Source organism: Mus caroli, chromosome 18, assembly GCF_900094665.2.
Source record: "Mus caroli chromosome 18, CAROLI_EIJ_v1.1, whole genome shotgun sequence".
Classification (NCBI taxonomy): domain Eukaryota; kingdom Metazoa; phylum Chordata; class Mammalia; order Rodentia; family Muridae; genus Mus; species Mus caroli.
Window position 1 is genome coordinate 17,536,010 of NC_034587.1, and position 21,630 is coordinate 17,557,639.

Consider the following 21,630-nt stretch of genomic DNA (forward strand, 5'->3'; position numbering starts at 1 on the left):
TGGTCAGTATTACCCAGAATAACAAATATCTCCACAGTGCTAAGAATTCATATTGCATTTTAGAATCAATAATATGGTATTTATTAAACAAACATTACGCCAACAAAGCCCAAGTGGTGTTTAACCACTTCAGCCTGGGTTAACAATTAACAGAATCCATTAAAATGCCTGGCCTGGTAGTTGTAAGGCAAGGCCTCCACAGCACTGCACTGGGAGTGTTTTTCCTTCCTTTCCTCCAACAGAATACTCCTTCAAGGGCATAAAAGGAAACTCATTGTCTGGGATTAAGACACTACAGTCAGTCTTGTGGCTATTCTAGGAAGAGACAACTGTACCAAATTAGCAATTACAGCCTTGTAGCACATTTGAACCAAGTGGTTTGCTTTGCTTAGAAATAAAATTACTAGTGTCCATGATGAGACCCCGGATGGCTGAACAGATGACTGCCTCATTGGGCCTTTCTTTCTAGAAGTAAGTGATGACTAGTCTCAAAGATTCCGGCACTCTAATGCGTACACATGGGCATCGGGTGAGCAATGTAATGACATCAAAGTTTAAAAATTCAGAGGCATGGCACCATGCAACATGCACAATTACCTTCATTTTAACATAACAGGTGGTTTATTGATCCAGCAACTTTTTATTTACTCTGAAAATAAATTGCCATTTCTAGAGAGGATTTATTTACAATACTATAACTACCAGCTATTACAGGCCTGCAGGAGTCTTAGGCCACACAGTTATCAACACTGAGACTTGCTCATTCATTTATGAAGTGCTTACCTGGCCAGAGCTTCCTCTATGATGGGCTCTGTGCTAGGAGCTGAGAAACAATAAAATAGCTCTAGGTATCTTTAACCTGAAGTTGGGGAAATGTTCTTGTGGATTTCAGAGCAGAGGTGGGTAGGGAAGTGGGGGAGGCTATTCATGTGAGAATATGCTGTGAAAGAATCTCCAGAAATTTAAAACCCTTTGATGTTCTTTAAGAATGACAAAATATATAAGCTGTGAGTGGTAGTTTCTTTTCGTTTGTACACAAGAGCTGGTGTACTAAAGACTGAGGGTCCTGCTAAGACCAGAGGGGAGTTTATGAGTCTTCTACGAGCTGTGGTTTAGTAAGTGAAAAGACAGATCCCTCAGGGATAGCCAACAAAAATAAATGAGTTTACAAGCTGGTCTACAAGAACTGGCTATTTTAGTAAGGCAGCCAATGAGAGAAAGACCCAAAATACTCCCTCTTCAACTGATGAGGCAGAGTCTTGCAATAGTCAAAGCACTTTCCCAGATTCTCAATGCCAGTGTGGAAATGCATTGCATGTAAAACTTTCAAAACAGCCATGGTACTTGAAAAGCAAAGACACTAAAGTAGCTATGACTACCCTTGCCTCATGGATCTAAATGTTTATCCCCATTCACTGCCTAAAGCAACATCCTCTCCAACCCTGAGTACGTCATTTTTAGACATGGCCAACAGTCAGAATAAGTCAGAACTGGAAGAAAGCAAAAAGTATACCATGTGTGAGAGGACATGAAATGGACTTTTTCATCATTTACCTGGCATACAGAACTAACCACGGCCACTAAAAAAGGACACTAACAGACAAAACCACGAAAATGCACACAGATGTTCAACTGTCTCAGTCCTTTGCCTTGATACCACTTGGATAGACCCTGATTCAGCTAAGAATCCTTCCTGAACCTTCTGCTCCAGCCTCTCAGCCCAATCATGGGTTCATTCATAACCCTTTCTCACTGATAAAGACTTCACTCCTTTTTATAACCTGCAGATGTCTACGACACCTATAATTCACAGAAAAAAATAGGCTAAGCCACCTGGAGCATTTCTGCTTCTCTACCTGAATAAGTACAATCCATTACTCCAGTCCCTTCTGCATGCTCAGTGATACATGAAGAAGCCTCCCTCTGAAAGCATACATGCATCTCTATACCAATCTTAGACATGCATATAAACTATGAGGCAATCCACATGTAATACCTATATGCTATTGCATTATATTGCATTAATGCCCCAAATAAGCAGATACATAGACTACTTCCTCCATGAGGAACAAAGCTTTTCTCAATACTACAATTATAATAGGGAATTGCAGTGTATGGGGCTAATGAATTACTATGATAGGACACATTGGAGGTGGGTATGTCTATTTTTCCTTCGTGAAAAACTACAAATGAAAGAAATGAAGAGATCTAACCAAGATTGTACAGCAACAAAACAATAGTTATTGACTCCAAATTCATCATTAAACATTATTTTTCCATCCCTGAGCTTGTATATGCACTCTCTGTATTCTAAATGGACTTCCAGGAAGAAATGAAGCCATAAAGTGTGTGTGTGTGTGTGTGTGTGTGTGTGTGTGTGTGTGTGTATTATGGGCAGTATCTATATGCTGTTGATTTAGCAAAACACACATGTGCATGTGCACACCCCCTACCCCCACTGCCCACGTCAATCACAGAGTACTTATATGAATTTCAGAGACAAAACATGGATTTAGCAGGATCTCCAACAATTATAAGCAGGTATTACTGAGATGCACTCGGGTTCTATATATGAGGGTTTTTCTAGAGAGAATCAACTACAGGCTGAAGACTCACTCTAAATGTGGGTGGCACTGCACTAGGGCCTGGGATTAGCCTGAAAACAAAAGGAACCAGGAGAAAGCCATCTGGGCCATCTGGGTGTCACGGATCCTTTCCTCCTACATCCTGATTTGTAGGGATGTGAGCAAGCAGCTGCCACAAGCTCTCCCTTCTTCCCAGGGTGACTAGCACACCTCAGAATGTGAGCCCAAATAAACCTTTCCCTCCTTAAGCTGCTTCTTGTTGGACACCAGATAGAGTGACTAATACAACAAGGTAGGAGACTAAAGCTGTCTTATTTACCTGTCTCCAACTTGATCAACTTTTTTTCTTCTCTCCATCACTGAAGACAGCCTAGGACTTCCTTTTCCTTTTGGAAGACAAAGCCTTGAACTATTTTTTACCATCTTGTACCAGTATTACTCAAACCCAAGATAATTATTTAAAACATGTTCTGTTTGAGCCATGACTAGGATGGAAGAATTTCTCTCCTGTGGTGACCATGCCTGTGATAGATGGAAGCTGCTCTTGACCTATCCACCTTAAGTCTTCCTTCACCCACTAAATTCAAGTAACTCATACGTGTATTGTTTTCTCCCAGATCTTTCTAAAACACACTGGGCAGGGACACAGAGATGGGGATAAACAAAGGAAACAAGGAAAGTGTTGACACATGCTAAGGGGTGAAAGTCTCCAGCATTTGAGTGATACTTTTTGTACCTTAAGAAATTCTGTGTGTGCTCTGGGACTGGCTCTGGAATGAGCCCAGGGCCTCTTATATGCTGGGTAAGTACTCTATCACTGAACCACACTCCCAGCCACTAATTCTTTGTTTGGTCAAAACTTTGGTGGATAAAGGGACTTGTCAATAATGGCTGCCAACCTGAGTCCAAGCCCCAGAACCCACACAAGGATGAAAGGCCAGATCTAATACCATTGACAGCATCCTCTGACTTCTATGCACTAGGCATGCCCTGTCATAAAATAATATTGTTGTCTTTAAAATCTGGAATTTTTCAAATTCTAAAAGTCTTCTGGTTTAAAAAAAAAAAAAGTACAAAATGCTACATTCCAAAGTATTCTGTTTGCTTCAGAACTTGTAACAGAATGATCAATAAAGCCATTTTGAACACTAAGGGAAACTGAATGGGGACTTTATTCAGGGTGTGAGGAGGCAGAAGCATGGATTTAAGGATATGAGGAAAAGGTACAAAGTTTATAACAACTTGTGGACTTGCTCATGCTTCTTTAAAATAAATATTGAAGGCTGGTGAAAAGGCTCCATGGTTAATGGTACCTGCTGCCAAGTCTGATGTCCTGATTTTGATCTCTTAAACCCAAAAGGTGACCTCCACACTCATACCATGGTGCAAGCATGCATACACACACACACACACACACACACATACACACATGCACACACACAAACAAACACACATCACACACAAATAAATGTGATAAAAATAATATGAAACACTGGGAATCAAGCACAGATTCTACTAGAGCTTTTGAAATGATATAACAATGTATTTTAAAACATCAATATTTACAATATGTTGCATATTTTTTGCATTTAAAAGAAGAATGAAAAGTTTTAAAGAACAAGTTTACAATGTGCTTAGGGTATGTGAGTTCTTAAAGGAAAAAAGAGAGAAAGAGAGGAAGGAAGGGAGGAAGGAGGAAGGAGGAAGTGGGGAGGGAAGATAACTTAGAGTTAGATCTTTAAGACTTTTTGCAAGATGAAGTAGAAGATAGCTCCCCACAGCCCCAGCTTTGAGCATGGACTGCTGGAATGGAGCAGGAGTTAATACTCTCTGTCCTCTTCCTGGTTCTGAATGAACTCATGGAATCCGATCCTACAGACAACTTACAAGACGACAACCATTTAAGATACTGGACAGTCAGCGAGTCAGTAACGGGCTGGCTTCTGCTGATCATAGCAGTCTCAGGAAGAACAACTACAGGCTTCTCCTTCAGATTCTCTAGAAAGACTCGGGAGGCAAAACTAGGAAGTCTCACCAATTTTGTATTTACCTCTCAAAGATAAATGTCTTCATTGGAGAGCAGGTAGGATGGTTTAGTTGATAAAGGCACTTGCTGGAAAGTCTGAAGACCTGAAATCCATCCCCAAGACCCACATGGTAGCTGGAGAGAACTGACTCCCATGAGTTGTCCTCCAACATGCACATGTACATTCTGATACATAAGCCTGTACAAGCAAGCAAGCCCACACGCGCGCGCGCGCACACACACACACACACACCACATATGAATAAATTATTTTAAAATGTTACCATAGAACATATCAAATTAAATGCATCTAATTGGCCTGGCTCATGCATGGAAAATTCTTCATGTACTGTCAAGTTAATACTTTTTAAATACTAACTGTACAAAGAAGTCATTTGAACAAATAAGAACACGAGCCCCACATGGCACTTGTTTCCTTCTCTCTCCGGGCTTTCTCCCTTGGTAACCACCCTTCTTCTCTTCCCAGCCCCTCCTTTGGGAAGCAAAAAGTCATCTAAATATGATGGATGACGCCAGCACTTAATTCGGTGTCTACACCGTTTTAAAAATATTGACTTTCTGGTCCTTAAGCTTTCAGAGACAGTGAGGCTATTTAGAGCATAAGTCAGACCTGGCACTTCCCACTCCCTTCTCTCAGGAGGAGGCAGCACAGCCTGCACCCAGGGGCACAAAGGCTGCTAGAAATCCCACTGCTCATTTTGATTCTTTTGTTCAACCTCTGAGTCTATGCTCCCCAAATCCTTAAAGCAAGGCTACTGAGGAGCGAAGACAATGTGTGCAACACATGGATTTATACGTGTGTGCAACAGGTGGTCGGTGAGCAACACCAATGAACTCCAACTTTCTAATGTTCTTCCAGGACTCCTTAAAGGCAGCCCTGATCCTTCCACTTAGCATGATGTCAGTTTGGGGCATGGTTTTCTGTTTCTTTCTGGTTTCTTTTAAAACAAATGATTTGGAAAATAACCACTTTTCATGTCTGTGCATGCGTCCGTGTCTGTAAAATGTTCCTGTAGCATTAAAACTGGCTAAAAACACACACACAAGATTAGACTTTACAAATCCTGAGAATTTACCTGTGGCTTCTAAAAGTATGGCAGCAATGTCCTTAGCATGTCCTCAACACTGTAGTGAACAAAGTTTACGGAAGGAATTTATGATTTGGCACTTTTAAAGTCTATCCAAATTGAATTGTTAAAATGACATGTCCCCTGCCCCCATCAGATTAAAAACTTAGGAAATAAACACAGAGTCCTACTATAGTAAGGACTGGGCCCAGTGGTTTTCTCACAATGCTTATGTTTACATGAGTATAACCTTTGGTCTCTAGAGCAAAGACAATTGTATCACAAATTTTAAAGGGACTCCTGTGCATTCAGCAAGCCAGGAATGCATTCTCACTCCCAAAAACAAATCTATGTACAGGAATGCTCATTATCTCTGAAATTACAAATAGCAGCAAGAAGGAAGAGGAGAAGCAGCAGCAACATAATGTCCATCAATAGAGGAACAGATAGATATGTAGTATAGCTATTCCCAAGGAATAGCATGCAGATATTAAAGTCTATGCTAATAAAAGGGAGGTGGGACTGGTTAATGAAGGAATCAGGTATAAGGCAGTACTGGTTACGGGTTACAGGTACAAACCTAGTGTGCTGAAGTTGATTCTCAAATTGTAATCACAAGAGGAATTTACAACAAAGAACTAGAATTCCGTATGTTGATCAAATCCATCCCAGGCCTTGAAAGGACAGTGTTAAGACTCACAGCCTACATCCTAATTTGAAAAGAAGTGTGGGGTGAGCTCTGTGCTGATTCGGATCCTTTAATGAGTGGACAGGGGTAGGGAAGTGGAGAATGAGACTTTAAAGCTATGTCTGAGGCTGATACACAGCCTCTTTGCACTTTGAGTTGGAAGAGCCCTGGGTGATTTTCACATGGAACGCACCAATGCTCTCTTGTCTAGCTAAGAAGTTTTGGCAGAGTTTGCAGAGATGAGGGAAGGTCTGGAAATGGAAAGGTAAAGACTCACAATCTGCCAAAACATACAATTTTGCACAGTGGAGGAGGAAATGAAACTGCGAACGAACGAACACACACACACACACACACACACACACACACACACTTTGCCAAGAAGAAATGCTTCAATGTTCCATCTGTCCTCCCCTGGATTCAACAGTGTTACCGTCACACACTTCATTCCTAGTTTAAAAACCAGTTTATTCCCAGGGTCCACCCCAACTCCCGCCACCACAGAAAAGGGCAGCAAGCATGCCAACGTTCCCCAGCTTTAAAAACTTTCTTAGATGTTAATTCTCTTGTCAGGGTTTCTAATGTCTAACTTTACTTCACAGACAAAAAATAGAACGGGAATTTTGTGGTGGCATTTATACGTCTCAGGTGAACCACTCTTACTCTAGAAAACGAGGAATGAAGCAAGTGTCTGTCACTGGAAAAAATAACATCCTTCTGCTCAGACCTATTTTGATCTGGCTTGCGTGTGGGCACAGCTCTGTCTATGTTCCTGCCTGCTGCCAACCTGCTGCCCCACTACCCTACAGCCGAACAGACTTCTTCCTACAATCTGCAGTCCCATGAAGTTAAACCTGATAAACATACAGTGTATTTTTATACAGACACAATTTAAACGCCCCCTCCAATGTCACAACTCTCAAGTCCAAAGGTGTTCACTTGACTGCCAGTAGCAAATCTACATATTTGTTTGCAGATGTCACAGTGCAGAATAATCAGTGTGTGTGTGTGTGGGGGGGTGCTCTTGGCTTGTTTTCTTGAGGTCAGTTTCAGGAAATACTGGCATTTCTTGGTTCAAAGCTCAGATTGCAAATCAATACGTTTTAGTGGCTTAAAATATTTTTTTTCTAAGCTGGAAGAGTGCTAAGCTAATAATTAACCTTAAGCATACCATCACTTCTGCTAAAGACATTTTCTGTACACAGCCCCAAATCACTCGTTGTTGGGTTAAACAGAATAGACGAGCTGTAATAAAAGGTCACCAAGAAAGGAGATCATTTTCATTGGGTCACCTGGGAGCTTTTCCTCTGAAATCTGCAGGGAGGGCCAGTTGGCGAGAGCACCCCAAGCAAGATACCACCCAGAGTCCAATTATTTTTGTCAGAAAGTTGCCTAAGATAACTTCAGGATTCCCAGATTGAGTAATTCTTGCGTCCAAGATTACTATCTCTAGGTTTCCACGATGTAAGGTGTCCTTATTTACTGCACTGCAAGGGTTCTGGTGTGCACCTCTCCGGCGGCGAGGGCTGATGCTGGGGGGAGTGGAGAGCAACGCGCCAGAGCTGCGGCAGCCTCTTGGGCCAACTAGACGGCTAGGGGTGAGCACTGACCGCCCCCCCCCCAAGTTCTCCCCCGCCCCCGCCATCGGTCCCACCCTTCCAGGCACCCGTGTGTCCCGCAGGCACTCACCGCTGTCCAGCCGCGCGATCTGGGGCAGCCGGTAGGTGCTGACCAGCAGGTCGAGCGGCATGGCCACTGGGCTCCACTTCACATCCTTGAGGCTGCAGCCCAACGAGGGAGCCGGGTCCATCTTCCCCGCCTCCTCCTGCCCCGCGCTCCCGCGCTCGCGCCACCGCTGGCTGGCTGGCGGCTCCGTACTCCCGCCGCGGGCAGCCGGACAGCGAGGCACAGCGGCGGAGACACCGGCGCCCGGCTTCAGTGGCCACACCGAGGCATGGCTGGCGCCCCGCGCCCTCAAGCCAGGGGAGCACTGCAGGCGGCCCGGCTGGCTGCGGCGGCTCCCGCTCCGCCTCCGCCTCCCTTGGCCCCGGCTCTGCAATTGCGGCGGCCAGCCGCCCGCCTCCTCCTCCTCGGCCCTCTCCTAGCCTCCGCCTCGAGCACAGTGTGAGGTGGAGCCGCGGGTCCGAGGAACGCCATAGCAGCGCTCCCGGCACTGACTAATCAACAAGGTGCAAGCGACGCCTGCGCAGCCCGCCCCGGCACCGCCTCCGCGCCCGCCTCCCCATCGGAGACTCCGCCTCCCCGGAGTATAGGCTCCGCCTCCCCAGAGAGGCCTTGCCTCTTTGACTCTGTCTCCGCCCCCACGACGCTAGCTCCACTCCGCTGGTACGCAGGCTTCGCTTCCCAGGAACTCTAACTCCACCTTCACTAGCTCCGCCTCCCTTTCAGTAGGATGGGCTTTCCACATGTCCCGCCCCCACACGACCACACCTTCTTCTAGCTCCGCCTTTCTCCACCTAGCCCCGCCTCCCCCACTTCAATCTCCCTCAGGCACCGCCTCTCATAGCCCCGCCCCCTTCAGGCTCCGCCTCCCGCAATTCACTCGCTAGGCGCTCTGCCTCCCTTGTAGGCGGCTCCGGGGACTGCGGTACCCGCTCGGCTGCGCTCCGCAAGCTTTGGCTCTCGCTCCCCCGTCCGACCGCTCCGGCGCCCTGCAGCCTCGCTCCGCAGGTCCTTCCCAGAGCCCGAGGTGCAGTCCTCTTCGCGGTGGGCAGTGACGAACTCCAATGTTGCCTCTGGCAGCTGCAAGTTGTCCACCTTTTAGTGACCGGTAACAGGGAAGAGCCTGCTGGAGGCCGCTGTGGAGCCAGCCTTCCGAGGTGTTTCCCATCCAACCCCACGACCCTGCAGATCAGCTGGAAGTTTCTGTGACCAGCCCAAGTGTGGCTGCGAGGCAGAATGCATAAGAGCCCGAGACACAGAAAGATGCTGAGTGTCACTGTCCAGAAGGCCACCCTCCTCCGACGCGCAGTGGGAAAGGGCAGAGAGGTTTTCTTCTAAGAACCAGGGATACATTCCCTTTCCTAAACATGCTACCAGAACTGTGCGGGATGTCACAAAATGGCACAGCTCTTGGGAGAGCAGTTCTAGCATTCAACCTACAGGTTATTTGCCATAATAATCTTGTCCACCGTTTTGAAATAGGGGTTTGCTAGTTGCCAGCAGAGCTCAGACTATAGAAGAGGGTGAGAGGTTCCTATGTTTTGTCACACATCTGTCTTGTGTGTTGGTTTTCTTTCATATGAAGTTAAACTAGAAGAGGTGAGCAGTTGATGAAGTGAACATGTCCCATCAACACCAACACATTCCGGTGCTCAGTGCCCCGGGGCCCTGCAAAGATCCCATTGCCTCTTAGGTTGGCTTAAGAAAAGTCTGTTCGCATAAGCAAGCCAGAACATGAGCTTTTGAGGAAAACCACAAGCGATTCTTCCTCACACTTCCTCTCCGGGACTCTCACTTTAGAATATTGTTTATATTATTTACTAAATTCTTCTGTTCAACTTTTTCATTCTGTGACATCATGTTAATTTTTTTTCACTCATAAAGAAAAAAAGCTACATCCAAGATACTTAAAGTTCTGAGATTCACTCACATGTTTCAAAACCACACCGTTCTGAGTACCAGCTACTTTTTCTAAATATCTTCATCATTTCTGAAAATAAAGCTTAGAGTCATAAAAAGAAAGATGACAGAAAATATCCCAGGTTGGGTAAGGTCAGGTGTCCTTCATTTGTCCACTAATTAGACCCTAAATCCTTATGTGATGAGCTTATTAAAAAAAAATACAAAACATCCCTTTCTGTTTCTATTATACTCTCCTTAAAAGCTCTCTCCCAAAAGGACTGGTGACCTATGATCTAAAGACAAGACAAAATGTAAAAAGATTAATATAATCAGATTTGTTTTTAAATCAATAAAGGTCTTACATTAAATTTGCTCTTATTGCTGACCTGGCAGAAAACATTTCATTTCTATCCTAAGCATTTAAGGGAAGAAGTTTTAATGAGCCAATTCCTGGTAAGTTTCTCATCCTTATGAAACATAAAGTTCATGAGATGGAGCTTTGGTAAGAGTAAGAAAATATCAACTGAACTGCCAATATGCCATATGTTTTGAGGATTATTAAACCAACACAGGGTATGTAGAATCACAGGAACAGGGTTCAGGATCGTAAATGATTCCCTGGAATCCGTGTGCTGAGAGGGCTGAGACAGGCTGGTACAAAGGGAGTGAGTTTTCTCAACTGCTTGTTCACAGTCAGTTATAGATTGAACTGCTGGTCTGTGTTTTCCCCTCTTCTCACTACTGCACTTGACTACAGATAGAGCAAGACAAAGCCCTCCTACCCCGGAACTCCCCTAATGTGCTTTAAGTTGGGCCTACAAGCTCACTTCGGGGTCTATCTATCTTGGTAATGGAAGACCCCAGCATGCTGGACTTCTACAGAATAAAACACTCTGCACTTGCATATTACTTGAGTCCAGGGTATCATTCTTCAGTGAATCACGGACCCTTACAGTATGAGGGGATTGAGGGAGCTATTCAGAGATGGTGCAAAGGTTGAGACTGATGAGGTCTTTAGGTTATTTGGGATGGGGTCCCCTGAGAAGGATAAACTGTGGAACCCTGGCTTCTTTTTCTTTTCTTTTGCTTCTTAGATGTGATGATGGGAACAGTCAGCTCCACCTCATAGAGGCCCCAAAGCAAAGAATCCAACCTATTATGGACACATCAGAAACTTTAAAAGTGTGAGTCAACTGTAAGCAGATTCCTCTGAAGTACTTGTTGTAATAAAGGAAGTCTTATTAGCACAGTGGTGAAGTGTCCAGGAGATTCGTTATAAACATGTATTTGTTTAATTAATAAGGAGAGAGGGAGGGAGAGAGAGAGAGAGAGAGAGAGAGAGAGAGAGAGAGAGAGAGAATGCACCACACATGTACAGGTGCCCATCGAGGCCAGATTTGTAAGCTGCCTGATATGGGTTCTCAGAACCAAACTCAGGTCCTCTAGAAGCATATGAGTATTCTTAACTTCTGAGCCATCTCTCCAGGCAAATAGCATATTCTTGGATAAATAAAAATATCAACTTGCCAGTGAGAGGACCCAATGGATAAAGATATTTGCTGCCAAGCTTGATAACCAGAGTTCAGTCTCTGGGATCCGCATGGGTTGAAGAAGAGAACTGGCCTCCATCACATAAAACACAAATTTAAATACTCGAATATTGTATATAGACCGCCCTTGAGTTTAGTTAGTGGTGTTGCTCCTGTATAGAATCTTGGAAAACTGTGGCTCTGAAAGATGTAAGTTTGCAACAGTATTCCTCACAGAGGGATAGAGAATCTAGTCATTGAACACACACTGAGAAATTAGCACAGTGTCTACATAGCAGACCCTTTGCTATTTCAAGTTGAGTATTCCTTATCTGAAGTACTTGAGGCAAGAAGAACTCCAGCTTTGTTTTTGTTTTAGGATATTTGCATATAGCTAATAAGATGTTTTGAGGTGTGAAATCCTAGTTGATACATGAAATTCTTTCATTTTTCATCTGTATGTTGAGTATATATATATATATATATATATATATCTTATGTATACCATTTCTGTTTCATATATACCTAAATAGCATGATGGACATTTTTTTAGGCTTTTTATTGTAGATGCTAGGGCTTGAATCCAAGGCTTCACACAGGTTCAGCATTGTGCCCTACCCTGGAGCCCTGTGGATGTAATTTCACATGTTGTTTTCAGTGTGCCTGTGACTATCATTTGAGACCAGCGATAGAATTTTTTTACTTACCCTGTCAGTACTCAAAAATGTAAAGTTTTGAACCTTGCTGATTTCGGATTTTAAATTAGGAATGTTTCAGCCTGTGTTATTAAAAGCACTGTTGGCGAGGGCCAGTTTTAGAGAAGAAACGGAGAGACAAGTTCAGATTGAAAAGCGGTTGTAGATTTAGGAGAATCAGCACATCATAGGGGAACAGTCCTCAAAGAGGAGACCCTGACAGAGCTTCCCTCCTTGAGTCTAGGGTCTGTGGGCTGAACGAGCCAAACTGAGCCTGGGGGAACTGCCCTTGGCAAGCCCAGGGTGAGCTGGACAGGAGATACTTGGGGACCTCCATGACTCACCCCAGTCTCCTAACTGTGCACCGACTGTTTGCAGATGCTTGTTCATTCTGCATCCTCAGCTTTGCGGGATAACCACATTACATGTTGCTCTTCACAGTGTCCTAGAGCACAGAGTAAGCCAGTGGTCAAGTGTAATTGCAAAGTTCACGGCCCTAGTGCTGCTCTGGAACCTCGGACTCTTTTACCTTTCTGTTAAGTTCTATTCTATTGACAGAGATCACCTAGAAGTCACTCCCTGGCTAAATTCTTGTACAGTGCCCGTGTCTCCCTTGCTCAAGGAATAAAGCGTGAATCCCTTTGTGCAACCATGCAACCCTTGCATGGTTGGTCTGCCTCCCAAGACTCATTTCTATTAGCTGCCTTCTGATATCATAGGATGCCACAATTGTCTTGCTGTTGCACGCTTTTGGAGCAGCCTAGACTGCCTTTCTCCTTTTCTCTTCTTGGGGAACATGTCTTCCAATTCTAGCTTTTTGTATTCTGAAAAAAAAAAAAAACCAATTATTTTTGAAAGAGAATGGCTTTCTATGATGTCATCATAGCCAGGAAAGCCCACCTCTATTGTGCTAACTGCTACCTCATGTCGTTCTCATTGTTGGCTTTCCCTACTAGAAACCAAGTAGCTGTGGCACCGACGTATTAGATTCCTCTCTGTTTCTCCAACTCCTATCACCATGCTTGGTAGAGGAAAAGTGATACATGATAGTTGAGTTGACCATTCAATAGTCTGGATCAGCACATTTTGTTTTACCTCAGAGGTCACCACATCTCCATCATAAACAATCTATCAAGATTTTTAAGATCCAAACACATATGGCCAATGTTCCTTGACTTTGATCTGAAAACTGGAGCCCACTGCCACTGAGATTGCTATTCATCACAAAGTAGAGATTGTGTTTATTGACTGCAATTGTGATCATTATTGGCATTGTTTATTGTTACTATGACTTTGTCTCTTTAAAGCAGCAGTTCTCACTCTGTGGGCCATGATCCCCTTGGGAGGATCAAATGATTCTTTCCCAGAAGTCACCTAAGACCATCTGTTCCAAGGGGTGTCTTTGGTTAGTGTTCATAACACCTAACGGATAGTAGGTAACTCAGATAGACAGTATCTGTAGGTGTATAAAAGGAATATATATCTCCCGAATGGACACCAAGAAATTTACTTTTGTAATCTGCTTTTCATCCCTTTTGATACAGGCTATGACTTTTCTAAGTAGATCATTGGATAACACAAATGTTACAGTGCTATTGGAGGACCATGAAGAGAAACATCACAAACAGCTGTTCGTGTATGTGGACATCAAAGGAAAAGTTGTCTGCATCAATTCTCTCCTTCCACCACATAAGTCCTGAGGATAGAACTCAAGTTTGAGGCTTGGTGGCAAAGGCCTTAAACCACTGAGCTATTTCTCTACCTTTTAAAGCATGATTTTAGGTAAGATATCCCTGGCATGCTTTTTACTATTTGTAGTTGCTCAAAGCAGATGCCATTATGTTGAATGTTATAGAAGCTTCAAGAAATCAGAAATGAAATGGAGATGACAAGAATTAAATTGTTGAGTTTATCAAAATCATTACATATATGTATTATGATTATGCATATGTATGACGCCATATATTGTAAGTTCTAGTTTGTGAAGAAGTGGGTCTTTGTGGAAGGTACTTTTACTGCAAGCAAGCATAAGAACTCAGTTGAAGACTCTGTAGTTTTGGGAATTATACAAGACTTTCCGGTGGCATGGTTAAGAGGGCAGAGGTTGTCTGCATAGTCCTAAAGCTTCAATAATTGCTCTCTAAATGAAGCGAAATTATTGAATAATTATTCATTTTGCATGTAAATGAATTGTTTTCTTAAAGGACCTGTTGTTATTTTTACTTTTGCAGTGCTGGGAAACAAACTGGGGGTCTTGTGCATGTCAAGGCAAACTGGCCAATCCAATAAATTGTTTTTTAAATATATTTAAAGAAATGGTTAGTTTATATACTGTATCTGTAATAAAATACATTATCGTAGTTTGTTTTACACTTAGAAGAGTTTGTAGTTGATGCCATAATTTAGATTTTCCCTCAATAAATTTATGTATTTAATGTCACAAGCTAAATCACAAGACACTTCATTTTGCTTTTATTAGAACCAAAATAAAAAGATTCTCTTATTAAACTACTAGTGTCAAAAAAAATCTTCTTAGCTGGTGTGTGAGTCTACAGCTCTGCTGACTCAAAGCTTCAGGAAAGTTCTGTGTCGTGGCAGTTATAGATGCTTCCAGTTAAGTCTCTCCCTAGAAAGATGATGAGATTTTTAGCTCTCTGCTACAACAGCCTCCCAGAAAGGTCCATCCCACCAGCATCCTTAATTTTCACATTTCTACTCGGTCTCCCAGAGAGTGGTGAGAGGAGACAGAGTGGTGCCCAAGGCCTCTGCTGGATACCAGCATATGCTAGTGAAATGAACATATTGTCCTTTGCACTTCTCAGAGTTGGGTGTGACACGACAGGGTTACTTCAGATGACAGAAGATCACACTAAACTTTTCTAGTGGATTTTCTACTCATTCCCAAAACTATGTCTTAAAGATTTATGCCTATTCCTACCTAGAAAACAAATGAAAAATTTCCCCATCACAGTATTTTTAATTTCATTTAATTTTTGTGGTGTGGTGAACTAATGTGGTTTTTATATGTTGATATCATAAAATATTTAAGCATTAAAGAATTCAATAGAGAAAATTGTGTGCTACAATTCTATTACCCTAACTTAGCTATCTACCACTATTTGAATTGGCATATATGTTACTTTTGTGGTGTGTGTATATATATGTATGTATGTATATATGTATGTATAATGTGTATCTCTGCTTAATTTGGACTAAAGCTTAATAAAATGTTGAAGCTCACCTTTCTCATTTAGCAATGTATAGTGAATATTTTCTGTGTTATTATATATCTCAAAATGTGCCATTAAAATGACTATGTAGTATTTTATCATATATAATTTATTACTCTTTCTGACTGACATTTTAAAGATTTATTATATTTCAATTATTAATAATCACTTCATAACTTTTCTGTAGGCAAATTTTGGGGTAGAGTTAAGACTTTTGCCTCCTTACTAGAAGTTCCTGAGTGGTGAATTATTAGAATGTATAAATGCTTTTAAAGGCTTTTATACCATTAATTTATAAAGCTTTATTTATAGTGCTTTGAAAATGAGTTTACATTATTATTTTTCATTGTTTGCAAAATGCAAAGAGGCATTTATCAAAATATTTGGACAAATGGGGGATATAATATAGCTCAGTGATACAGAGAACTCATTTCAGTGCTCAACAGTAAGTGCATACTCACTGCTCAGGGACACAGTGAGTGCTCAGGGACACAGTAAGTGTATACTCAGTGCTCAGGGACACAGTGAGTGCATACTCAGTGCTCAGGGACACAGTGAGTGTATACTCAGTGCTCAGTGATACAGTGAGTGCATACTCAGTGCTCAGGGACACAGTGAGTGCACACTAGGTGCTCAGGGACACAGTGAGTGCACACTAGGTGCTCAGGGACACAGTGAGTGAGTACTCAGCATGCTCAGTCCCCATGTTTGAGTCTCAGAACTCTCTTCTCACCACTGTGAACATCTGGTAACCAGCAGTAACATCTAAGTATAGCGGTTCTTTAAAGGGCAAAAATCCTTAACGAGGACTGAGGTCATGGGTCAGTGGAGAAAGTGAGCTCTGTCCCTGGACCCTGCATTAGTTACTTTTCCATTGCTGATGAGTCCACCACGAGCAAGACAACTTGTAGAAGGAAGGTTGAGTGCGGTGAAGGCAATAGCGGTCAGCCATGCTGCTGCTGTAGCAGCTAAAAGCTCATAGCTTGAACCAAAACTTCAAAGCAGAGAGCAAATTAGAAATCTTTAAAATCCCAAATTCTGCCTCTTGTGACACACTTACTACAGCAAGGCCACACCTCCTAGATCCACCCAAACAGTACCAAAAACTGAAGAGAGAGAGAGAGAATAAATAAAGAAATCAATATAATAAAAAAGATTCCATGCCTTTAAATAAAGAGAATAATTAATAAGAACCACGAGTCTGGATACGTTCTTCCGACATTTTATATTGCTCTGTGTGAGCCTAGCCTTTAACATCTAAGCCTTATCTCCAGCCCCACATTTTAAAAGAACACATATAAGTAGAAAAATAAGATAAAAATGGAACATATGGGGGAACAGTAAGAACCATCACATGTCAAGAACGACTAGGGAACATTTACATAGAGCCATGAGAATTCTGTTATTTTTCACACCTCTGTCCAGGCCTGTGTTTGTATTTTCTCCACAAAATAGCCCTGAAGTTGACATTTTTCCTTTCTTGACTTCATTGGTAAGAACCATGTCCTCAATTTCCCTACATCCTTACCATTAAATCCTACGGGAAGATAAATACCTATGAGGAGGTATCTGGCTTGAGCTGATGGCTGCTCACAGACCCCTGGCATTTAATCAGGCACTGGGGAGTCATGGGGGCAAAGCCCATTGAGTTTCACTTTGCTCTAACTGCTCGGCTAATGTACTGGAAGATGTGCCATTAACGTGATTGTGAAAATTCTCCTTGGGTCCTGTTGACGGCTCTGACGTATATATAAGCACCATCTTTGCATGCCTTCCTCAAACTCCCAGCCAAACTCTATTTTGACACAGTTCTCAAGCACTACCTCAGATGCTTAAAATTTATTTTTTTCACTACTTCAATGGTAGTAAAAATGTAAAATCCTATTTACCCTTTCCAAATTTTTTCTCATTAGATTGCTGAATAATTTAGAGTCTCACTTATTCTTGGGACTACTGGCCCTTTATCAAGGACTCAAGTCATTTTTAAAAAGTTGATACCATGAGAATGACCTCTAAACACAATACAAATTTGTGAAATATTAACAGAACATCTGATTTTTTACCTTGTTTTCTAATATCACAAATGATTTATACCTTTCAGTTAATAAGAGTAAATATACTGAGTAGAAAATATTTACTATGTTCAAATTTATCAGTGACAATTCTAATTTGTCAGAGTTTACTAAGAGAAGATGAAAGCATTCAAAGCTGTTGAAACAGCAGTCAGATTTGTTCTATTGTTGATGTATTTATTACAGCAACTAATACCCTTCCAAAAGGGAAACAGACAATAATGTGACTTTATCCTTTGATTAATTTTAAAGTATGCTTTGATTAAATTGGCACATTATTGCTCATAGCTCATTACCTACTCTTTATCCATCTATCAATCTACCCACTTATCACTAAGTATTTATAATATTCGTATATGTGAGGTACCCTCCAAGCCAGGGACAGAAAAATGCATACATGGGATAGCCAGAAACACTATAATTACAACCCAGTGGGGGCAATGGTAGAGGTAAGAAGGGTGGTACTTGGAATTGCAAAGGGGAGATTCCTGCTTGCTAAGAATTAGGAATGTAATCCAACCTCTTTGGAGAAGACAGCTTGCTAGAGAATTCTACTACCATTCAAGGCTCCAGATCATGATAAGGCAGGGGAAGAAGGCTAGAGCAGCCCACACAATGAGAGGATTACTGCAGTCAGTTTGGTCTTGATGTATCTTGAGGTCTGAGGTAGGGAGTATTGAGATGAGTAAGAGAACTAGACAGTATTCAGATCACAAAGTGGTATGTCTTCCTGTGAAGAGACATCACTCTTGTCAGAGAAGACCTGTAATAGATGGTCTACAGTGAAAGCAAGGGCTACTGGAATTACCAGTTTTGTGACGAGGTTACCAAGGTCAGGTCTGGATTTGAAGAGGTTGAGCCTGAAAGGATGGAGGACAAGTCAGGGCAGGAGGAAAATCTGATGACAGATCACAGAGGGTTTAGCAGGGACAATACATTCTCAGACGCGTAAACGAGGGAACAGATCTAACATACTCAGAAAGGAGCTGAAATCCTCACAACTAATTCATTCCTATCATGGGTGATTTGATTCTCCTAAAATGATCAAGACTTTATTGGAACAGGCAAATCCAACTGTAAGACATCCAATGTGTGTAGACATGTAGGTAGTACACATGAGCATATATAAAGACTGAATTTAAAAAATTAACATTGAACTACTATATCCATCTATAATAAGTCAGACTAGAAGTGAAACAAAGTGACTTTGAAGGGACAGATTAACTTTTGTGGACAGTCTCATCACCTGATAGAGTCTTAACTACTAAGCAGCCTGGCTTATCTCAGCCTGGTACTATTCAATTGACTTTATTCTGTGACATGCCTGACCAGCAATGAGAATCCTTTATGAATTTCTTGTTTGGGGTCCTGATGGTGATGATCCCATTAGCAGATGGAAGAAAAGAAGAGCCTACTGAATATGTGATGGGAAAGAGAGAGAATGGACTGAAGGTGGACATTTTAAATCTGAGTCACCTGTGAAATACATCAGACAGACAGCTGGAAAGACCATGATAGAACTGGGAGTCAAAATGCGGAGAGTGGTGCATATTTTGTAGCCAAATATCATAGGAGTGATAACCAGTTGGCATCTGTGAGGAGCAGCAGCAGCAGCAGCAGCAGCAGGTGGTATCATCTAGTGTCTTACAGCTCTCACAGAACTGGGATCCTGGGACATCTTAACTCTACAAATGACAGAGAGTCAGGGCGCCTCAGTCATTGGCAGAGGGTGTCACTGCAGACATAGGCTCTGGGATTGCTCAGCTACTGGCAGTGGCTGATAGTACAGTTCTAGGCTGTGGTATCTAGGACCCCTGATCTTCACTGCCATTGCCGCTGCTTCCAGTGTTATCTTTGTTAGTGCTGTGGCCTTTGCTTCAACTCTTACTCCATGCCACTGTGTATTCCTGTCTAAGACAGTGCCCTAGCTCCAACCATTTAGTTGTGGCCCCCAGCTTTCCGCTGCTGCCACAGTCAAGGTGATACTCTTCCTGTGTCCCGCCCCCCACTGCCCACCGCCCCACTTCTGCAGGTCTGGTGCTCTCCATGGCTCCCCCTTTTACTGAGCTGCCAAGCCAGTAATTTTGCTGCTTCTCATCTCAGTCTGCCAGTTGCGTGTTCAGCGGTCTTTGCTTCTAGTGCCACTTTCTTGGTTCCACCAGCTCAGCCTGCTCTGCTAAAAGCAGGTGAGAACAGACCACTGAAGAGTTTTCTATGAACCTGACGTTGCTGCACCAGGAGAGACAACACAGGAGCATACCTCTTATTAGGCTCAGCAAGGGAACCAACAGCCTGCTTAGGTGTCTGGAGAAAGGGTGTTTGCAACAAACAAGCTTTAATACAAATGAAGGTTCCTGTTTGAGCCAATCATGCCACTGTGCCCTTGCACCCACCAGTCACAGTAGTCCCTCTGCGGGGCCATCAAGGGAATTGCGCCCCCTTTTGGTCGGATGGAAATGGTTGCCAAGAACGTTAGACCTAAATTGTTTGAAACAGTCCTTACTGGGTGAGTATAAGCTCTCTGGAGTAAGTGGTCTAATAACCATGGAGCTTCACTGAGCTCTCTAAAAAGTGTTTAAAATGGGCAGTGCCAGTATAAGTGTGGGTCATCTGGCTGTTTGACTGGTAGCCCTTTTGCTCAAGTCGGCAAGAACAGTAAGGGAGAGTCCAGTGGCTGCAGATCATGAAGTCAAATCACCCATCACCCAATATCTTTGCCTACTTAAAGGAAACGAGATATCAGAAGAAGTACTTCCGTTAAGAATTTATCGTTGGCTAATAATTTATAGAAGTCTGTTAAATAATAATAATAGAAGTCTGTTAAAAGTTTTTAACACCTGCCTAGTGCCTCGGAAGAGATAGCTGTCCCTCATCTGTCTGCATTAGTTACTGTTTTCTCTTTGCTATGACAAAACCAAATTAAGGAAGGAGATTATTTTGGCTCCTAGCCCACCTACATAGGAGGGACACAGAGGCAGGAACGTGAGGCAGCTGGCCACGTTGCATCTACAGAGAGGAAGGGCAATCTGAACGCTGGCTCTTAGCTTACTTTTCCCCCTCTATTGCACCCAAGATTCCAGTTCACAGGACAGTGCTGCCCAGAGTTAGGGAGACTATCCCCACCCCGGTTAGCTCAGACTGGAAACTCTCTCCCAGACCCCCAGAGGTTTGTCTCTTCCATTATTCTACATCCTGTCAAGTTAACAATCTCTATCATCCATGAAGGGTCAGACTACTTGTGATCTTAGAGGTAGAAACAGTTTCCTAAAAAAGAAACATATCGCAAAGAAAATCATGATGAATGATAAAATCACAGGGAAGAAACTATTTAGGGGTCACTGGGTAGTGGGAAAGACTCATCAGATACCACCCAGAATAGTGGAAAATCTGTGGGTGTTCTAGGTTCTGTTTCAAAGTATAAAAAGTCAGAATGGATTAAAACACAGTTTGGTTCTTGGGACTAGCTATGATCAAAGTGGAAAAGAATTATCAAAGAAATAAGAATCAATCTATGACACCTTTATGCCTTCCTCTTCCATACACATTTCTGTGCCTTGAAAATTCTGCCGGGTTCACCTTATACTGCTTATGTATATGAAGCTATTTCTTGGTCAGAAATAATTTAGAACCTCATTATAGCAGTTTGGGTAGTACATTTCTCAGTGACACTTCCATACACTATAAAGACCTGAAATTTTATCCATGTGTTACTCACAACTCAGCCTACTACCACAATTTTATGGAAGTTGTCAAAAGGCAAAGCACGCCCAGACTGGAGACAACAGTGGACTTCTCTTCGCACTGTGGGTGGCAAAGCTTCATAATTCTATCAGTTTCTTCAGCCCATCAATTTCATACCTCTGTCTTCTGTCTCCAGCCTAGCAAAGATGGTCCAGGGCTGCCAGTGCTTCTGTTTACAGGACCAGCAGAGCTGCTTGAGATCCAGAGAGTCTGTCTACCATTAGGCACACTCAATGTTTTCTCTGCTTTTAGAAACATTTATTCTCTCTCTGTGTTTCTATCCTCCTCCTCCTCCTTCTCTTCTTCTTCTTTCTTCTTCCTCCTCCTCCTCCTTCTCTTTCTTCTTCCTCCTCCTCCTCCTTCTCTTCTTCTTCTTCTTCTTCTTCTTCTT

At 42.6% G+C, this 21,630-nt stretch overlaps 1 protein-coding gene across 1 annotated transcript in view; it reads right to left on the minus strand.

The window, feature by feature from the left end:
- The window catches only part of Garem1 (GRB2 associated regulator of MAPK1 subtype 1), a 167,691-nt gene extending 159,125 nt beyond the window's left edge, over positions 1-8,566 (minus strand). The window contains exon 1 of the mRNA XM_021150525.2: positions 8,077-8,566. Within this exon, the coding sequence (XP_021006184.1) occupies positions 8,077-8,197 (121 nt within the window). The 5' untranslated portion in view covers positions 8,198-8,566. The remainder of the gene's footprint in view (positions 1-8,076) is intronic.
- Positions 8,567-21,630: the final 13,064 nt, after the last annotated feature.